Source organism: Cherax quadricarinatus, chromosome 38 (assembly GCF_038502225.1).
Source record: "Cherax quadricarinatus isolate ZL_2023a chromosome 38, ASM3850222v1, whole genome shotgun sequence".
NCBI lineage: Eukaryota > Metazoa > Arthropoda > Malacostraca > Decapoda > Parastacidae > Cherax > Cherax quadricarinatus.
Window position 1 is genome coordinate 10,435,252 of NC_091329.1, and position 7,500 is coordinate 10,442,751.

At 47.4% G+C, this 7,500-nt stretch overlaps 1 protein-coding gene across 1 annotated transcript in view; it reads left to right on the forward strand.

Annotated features, from left to right (window-relative positions):
* The window catches only part of LOC138853712 (uncharacterized), a 51,927-nt gene that overhangs the window by 4,802 nt on the left and 39,625 nt on the right, over positions 1-7,500 (forward strand). The window contains exon 2 of the mRNA XM_070091948.1: positions 4,625-4,963. Within this exon, the coding sequence (XP_069948049.1) occupies positions 4,625-4,963 (339 nt within the window). The remainder of the gene's footprint in view (positions 1-4,624; positions 4,964-7,500) is intronic.

The following is a 7,500-nucleotide window of genomic DNA, read 5'->3' on the forward strand; positions in this document are numbered from 1 at the left end:
AGGGGTGTGCTGGTAGTCCCCCATTATGATGGAGAGTCTTGGTCCCTTTACACTTACTGAGATATTCTTGATCTTGTTTCGATATATTTCGGAATGTCTGCCGAGTCTGTTACTGCAGTAGGGAGTGATGTCAGTCTGTAGGCTTGGAACCAAAATCCTTACAGAATGCTCCAGGTGTAGATTTAAGATGTGACTCTATCTCCTACGTGTCAAGGAGTAGCTTTGTGTAGTGTTGTGGATGTTGACTGGCTTTCTGACCAGTGGTGCTTCTTGCCTTTGTTGTGAGCCCCAGTGTTTCTAGTTGATATTGATATACACCACTGGTGTTGCTCTCCCATACATCACTGGTATTGAACCTTCATACACTACTGGTATTGTTAGGTAAGACACATATGCAACAGTTACGTATCTTTATTGTGAAACGTTTCGCCTACACAGTAGGCTTCTTCAGTCAAGTACAGAAAAGTTGATAGAAGCAGAAGATACTTGAAGACGATGTAATCAGTCCATCACCCTTAAAGTTTTGAGGTGGTCAGTCCCTCAGTCTGGAGAAGAGCATTGTTCCATAGTACTATGTTGCATATGTGTCTTACCTAACAACCTGTCGGTATTTTATACCATTTTAATGTTCACTACTGGTATTGCAACATGATTAGTGCTGGTATCAGGTATTGGACCAGTGTTGCAAGTAGCATCAGGCAGACTGCCCTCTGCTGTCTGCCTGTTGCATGTTGCATGCAGTCATGGGTAATGATGGTACCTTGACCCTCTGCCTGCCCACCAGTCGTTAATTAAGGTCGTCTGGTTGTCGTTAGTCGTCCAGCCAGTCCCTTGTTAATTGTCGTTAAGCAGTGTAGTCGCAGTAACTCGAGATCCTGGATTGGTGGTTGTTGTTAGTTTGAGGGTCGTTAGTGGTGGTTGGGATCGTTAGTGGTGGTTGAGGGTCGTTAGTGGTGGTTGGGATCGTTAGTGGTGGTTGAGGGTCGTTAGTGGTGGTTGGGATCGTTAGTGGTGGTTGTGGGTCGTTAGTGGTGGTTGGGATCGTTAGTCGTAGTTGAGGGTCGTTAGTCGTGGTTGAGGTCGTTAGTGGTGGTTGGGGGGTCGTTAGTGGTGGTTAGGATCGTTAGTGGTGGTTGAGGGTCGTTAGTGGTGGTTGGGGGTCGTTAGTGGTGGTTGGGGGGTCGTTAGTGCTTGTTGGGGAATAGTTGTCACTGAGGACAGTGTATATCTGCCTTTGACACTGAGGATGAGCGTACATGTTTATATGTGCGTGTTAATACGGACGTGTCTGTTCGTGAGGGACGGGTGTGCGTATTAGTGCAGGTGTGTGTGTGTGCGCGTGTGTACGTTGCCCCTCTTCACCTGACAGTGAACAGGTGTTATGCCCGTTATCAAACTGTCGTGGGTGGCATCTTGAGGGTGACCCGTGGCGCGGTTGGCAGCGGACTCACCTAACGCATTGAGTGTCCGTGGTTCGATCCCTGGCACGGGTGGAAACATTGGGCGTGTCGCCTTACACTTGCTGTATATGTTCACCTAGCAGCAAGTAGGTACCTGAGTGTTAGTCACCTTACATCTACTGTCACTGTTCACATAGCAGTAAGTAGGTACCTGGGTACTAGTGGACTGGTGCTGGTGGCATCCTGGGGGACAAGATTGAAGGACCACACAATGATTTTCTTGGGTTATCCTGGGTGGATAACCCTCCCTACCTCAGGTTATCCTGGGTGGTTAACCCTCCCTACCCTGGGTTATCCTGGGTGGTTAACCCTCCCTACCTCAGGTTATCCTGGGTGGTTAACCCTCCCTACCCTGGGTTATCCTGGGTGGATAACCCTCCCTACCTCAGGTTATCCTGGGTGGTTAACCCTCCCTACCCTGGGTTATCCTGGGTGGTTAACCTTCCCTACCTCAGGTTATCCTGGGTGGTTAACCCTCCCTACCCCGGGTTATCCTGGGTGGTTAACCCTCCCTACCTCAGGTTATCCTGGGTGGTTAACCCTCCCTACCTCAGGTTATCCTGGGTGGATAACCCTCCCTACCTCAGGTTATCCTGGGTGGTTAACCCTCCCTACCCCGGGTTATCCTGGGTGGTTAACTCTCCCTACCTCAGGTTATCCTGGGTGGTTAACCCTCCCTACCTCAGGTTATCCTGAGTGGCTAACACTCCCTACCCCGGGTTATCCTGGGTGGATAACCCTCCCTACCCCGGGTTATCCTGGGTGGATAACACTCCCTACCACAGGTTATCCTGGGTGGCTCACCCTCCCGACCGCGGGTGATCCTGGGTGGCTAACACTCCCTACCCCGGGTTATCCTGGGTGGCTAACCCTCCCTACCCCGGGTTATCCTGGGTGGCTAACACTCCCTACCCCGGGTTATCCTGGGTGGCTAACCCTCCCTACCCCGGGTTATCCTGGGTGGCTAACACTCCCTACCCCGGGTTATCCTGGGTGGCTAACCCTCCCTACCCCGGGTTATCCTGGGTGGCTAACACTCCCTACCCCGGGTTATCCTGGGTGGCTAACCCTCCCTACCCCGGGTTATCCTGGGCGGCTAACACTCCCTACCCCGGGTTATCCTGGGTGGCTAACCCTCCCTACCCCGGGTTATCCTGGGTGGCTAACACTCCCTACCCCGGGTTATCCTGGGTGGCTAACCCTCCCTACCCCGGGTTATCCTGGGTGGCTAACACTCCCTACCCCGGGTTATCCTGGGTGGCTAACCCTCCCTACCCCGGGTTATCCTGGGTGGCTAACACTCCCTACCCCGGGTTATCCTGGGTGGCTAACCCTCCCTACCCCGGGTTATCCTGGGTGGCTAACACTCCCTACCCCGGGTTATCCTGGGTGGCTAACACTCCCTACCCCGGGTTATCCTGGGTGGCTAACACTCCCTACCCCGGGTTATCCTCCGCTTGCAACATTTCGAGGAGGGAGTGAGGTAAGGGAGTACTTCGGAGACTTGTGCTCCCTCTTCCTAGCTCCCTCCCTCCCTTCCTTCCTTCCCACCCCCACCCACCACCCCCCACCACCCCCCACCACCCCTCTACCCTCCGGAGACCAACTTGGATAAGCTGCAAACTATTATGGAAGGTTAAGTTATTCGGCCGTCAAGCTGGAAGGTGCAACTTGCGCTGTGGTGGCAGCGCAAGTTGGCGACCCACCAAGTTAAGCAGGAGTCAGAGTGTGGGTGCGCGAGTCCTGCTGCTGCTGCTGCCTGAGAGGCTGCCTGCCTCTCAGGCAGCCTCTCAGGCAGCCTCTCAGGCAGCCTCTCAGGCAGCTTCTCAGGCAGCCTCTCAGGCACCAACGCTCATTACTAAACCAACCTTAAATTTGTCATATATTTCGCTTATTTTTGTGTGTTTACAGCTGTGATATTATTATATACGTGCGAATATTATTATGCAGGTGTGAACAAGCTGTATTGTCACCTCCATGTATGTATATATATATATATATATATATATATATATATATATATATATATATATATATATATATATATATATATATATATATATATATATATATATATATATATATATATGCAAAGCAACCACAGGGGAGTTGAATGATAGCTCTAGGCCTTTCGTGTTGCAATCAACACATCAGGAGCTTGCAATGTTGCAGAAAAGAGGAGGATGTCCTAGCAAGTACGATGACAGGGAACGCCGTCAAGGCGCTTCCTGTGATTCTGTTTGGTTAGGTTAGGTGTTGCCTGCATGTGTTACTAATGAAGTGTTGTGTTGCTTGTATGTGTTACTAATGAAGTGTTGTGTTACTTGTATGTGTTACTAATGAAGTGTTGTGTTGCCTGTGTTAATGATGAAGTGTTGTGTTGCCTGAATGTGTTACTAATGAAGTGTTGTGTTGCCTGTGTTAATGATGAAGTGTTGTGTTGCCTGTGTTAATGATGAAGTGTTATGTTGCCTGTGTTACTAATGAAGTGTTGTGTTGCCTGAATGTGTTACTAATGAAGTGTTGTGTTGCCTGAATGTGTTACTAATGAAGTGTTGTGTTGCCTGAATGTGTTACTAATGAAGTGTTGTGTTGCCTGCATGTGTTACTAATGAAGTGTTGTGTTGCCTGAATGTGTTACTAATGAAGTGTTGTGTTGCCTGCATGTGTTACTGATGAAGTGTTGAGTAAAATGAATGTGTTACTGTTGTAGTGTTGTGTTGCCTGCATGTGTTTCTAATGAAGTGTTGTGTTGCCTGAATGTGTTATTGATGAAGTGTTGTGTTGCCTGAATGTGTTACTAATGAAGTGTGTTGCCTGAATGTGTTACTAATGAAGTGTTATGTTGCCTGTGTTAATGATGAAGTGTTATGTTGCCTGAATGTGTTACTAATGAAGTGTTGTGTTGCCTGAATGTGTTACTAATGAAGTGTTGTGTTGCCTGAATGTGTTATTGATGAAGTGTTGTGTTGCCTGAATGTGTTACTAATGAAGTGTGTTGCCTGAATGTGTTACTAATGAAGTGTTATGTTGCCTGTGTTAATGATGAAGTGTTATGTTGCCTGAATGTGTTACTAATGAAGTGTTGTGTTGCCTGAATGTGTTACTAATGAAGTGTTGTGTTGCCTGAATGTGTTACTAATGAAGTGTTGTGTTGCCTGCAGATGTGAGGGTGACAGTGGAGTCTCTGAGGGCAGCAGCGCCAGCAGCAGTCTAGCAGGCAGCCGCAAGAGCTCAGCCTCAAGCATCTGCTCCTCGAGGAAGAGCTCAACCTCCAGCTGCTCCTCGAGGAAGAGCTCCACCTCCAGCTTCTCCTCTTCGAGGAAGAGCTCGGCTTCGAGTATCGGGTGTTCCCGCGACGCTGCCACCTCCAGCTCCTCCCCCTCCACCATGAGTGACTCGGAGGTCAGCCTGGAGTCACACAACAACAACGAGGTCCTGGCCAAGCCTGACCCTTCAGCTGATGATCTCAAGCTCCTGGCCGCCCTCGAGGAGGCAAACAGGTCGGTCAATTCTCTCTCTCTCTCTCTCTCTCTCTCTCTCGATCTCTCTCGATCTCTCACTCTCTCTCGAGCTAACTCTCCTCCATTCTTCTATCTCCACAACTTCACTCCACCAACAACTAAGTTAGGTTTCAGTTTTCTTGTCTCTCTAACTTAGTTTTCGTTTAACTTTAAAATTACTTAAGTTCCTCAATATATATATATGTGTGTGTGTGTGTGTGTGTACAAAACAACCACGGGGAAGTTGAATGATAGTTCTAGGTCTTTCGTGTTGAAGTCAACACATCATCAGAAATTTGGAATGTTGCAGAAAAAAGGGAAAATTCCCAGCAAATACGACCACAGGGAACGTCTTTGTTGCAGCAGTGGTAGTAGTCGTTAGTGGTAGTAGTGGTTAGTGGTAGTAGTGGTTAGTGGTAGTAGTCGTTAGTGGTAGTAGTGGTTAGTGGTAGTAGTCGTTAGTGGTAGTAGTGGTTAGTGGTAGTAGTGGTTAGTGGTAGTAGTCGTTAGTGGTAGTAGTCGTTAGTGGTTAGTGGTAGTAGTCGTTAGTGGTTAGTGGTAGTAGTGGTTAGTGGTAGTAGTCGTTAGTGGTTAGTGGTAGTAGTGGTTAGTGGTAGTAGTCGTTAGTGGTAGTAGTGGTTAGTGGTAGTAGTGGTTAGTGGTAGTAGTGGTTAGTGGTAGTAGTGGTTAGTGGTAGTAGTGGTTAGTGGTAGTAGTGGTTAGTGGTAGTAGTGGTTAGTGGTAGTAGTCGTTAGTGGTTAGTGGTAGTAGTGGTTAGTGGTAGTAGTCGTTAGTGGTAGTAGTGGTTAGTGGTAGTAGTGGTTAGTGGTAGTAGTCGTTAGTGGTTAGTGGTAGTAGTCGTTAGTGGTAATAGTGGGTAGTGGTAATAGTCGTTAGTGGTAGTAGTCGTTAGTGGTAGTAATGGTTAGTGGTAGCAGTCGTTAGTGGTAGTAATGGTTAGTGGTATTAGTGGTTAGTGGTAGTAGTGGTTAGTGGTAGTAGTGGCTGGTGGTAGTAGTGGTTAGTGGTAGTAGTCGTTAGTGGTAGTAGTGGTTAGTGGTAGTAGTCGTTAGTGGTAGTAGTCGTTAGTGGTAGTAGTCGTTAGTGGTAGTAGTCGTTAGTGATAGTAGTCGTTAGTGGTAGTAGTCGTTAGTGGTAGTAGTCGTTAGTGGTAGTAGTCGTTAGCGGTAGTAGTCGTTAGTAGTAGTCGTTAGTGGTAGTAGTCGTTAGTGGTAGTAGTCGTTAGTAGTAGTCGTTAATGGTAGTCGTTAGTGGTAGTAGTGGTTAGTGGTAGTAGTCGTTAGTGGTAGTAGTGGTTAGTGGTAGTAGTCGTTAGTGGTAGTAGTGGTTAGTGGTAGTAGTCGTTAGTGGTAGTAGTCGTTAGTGGTAGTAGTGGTTAGTGGTAGTAGTCGTTAGTGGTAGTAGTGGTTAGTGGTAGTAGTCGTTAGTGGTAGTAGTCGCTAGTGGTAGTAGTCGTTAATAGTAGTGGTTAGTGGTAGTAGTGGTAGTAGTCGTTAGTGGTAGTAGTGGTTAGTGGTTGTAGTCGTTAGTGGTAGTAGTGGTTAGTGGTAGTAGTCGTTAGTAGTAGTAGTCGTTAGTGGTAGTAGTCGTTAGTAGTAGTAGTCGTTAGTGGTAGTAGTCGTTAGTGGTAGTAGTCGTTAGTAGTAGTAGTCGTTAGTGGTAGTAGTCGTTAGTAGTAGTAGTCGTTAGTGGTAGTAGTCGTTAGTGGTAGTAGTCGTTAGTGGTAGTAGCCGTTAGTGGTAGTAGTCGTTAGTAGTAGTAGTCGTAATAGTAGTCGTTAGTGGTAGTAGTCGTAGTAGTAGTCGTTAGTGGTAGTAGTCGTAGTAGTAGTCGTTAGTGGTAGTAGTCGTAGTAGTAATCGTTAGTGGTAGTAGTAGTAGTCGTTAGTGGTATTAGTCGTAGTAGTAGTCGTTAGTAGTAGTAGTCGTTAGTGGTAGTAGTCGTTAGTGGTAGTAGTCGTAGTAGTAGTCGTTAGTGGTAGTAGTCGTTAGTGGTAGTAATCGTTAGTGGTAGTAGTCGTTAGTGGTAGTAGTCGTAGTAGTAGTCGTTAGTGGTAGTAGTCGTTAGTGGTAGTAGTTGTAGTAGTAGTCGTTAGTGGTAGTAGTAGTGGTCGTTAGTGGTAGTAGTCGTTAGTGGTAGTAGTAGTAGTAATGGTCGTTAGTGGTAGTAGTCGTTAGTGGTAGTAGTCGTAGTAGTAGTAGTGGCCTTAGTAGTATTTTGTACATCGTTATCATATCTCCTTAGTCCTCCTGCCCTTCAGTGTGTGTGTGCGTATATGTGTGTGTTGTTGTTGTTCACCTACATGTAGTTGCAGGGGTCGAACTACAGCCCCTGGCCCCGCCTAGTGTCTCTAAAAGACGCTTCTCTCTACTTCAAGAATTATGTTTATGTCCATCGTTGGTTATAACCCCCTCCCCCTCCCCCCTCACTGACCCCCTCCTTGACCCCCTCCCTGACCCCCTCCCTGAACCCCCTCACCTGGGTAGTATTGTAGGCTACTCCCTGACTCCCTCCCT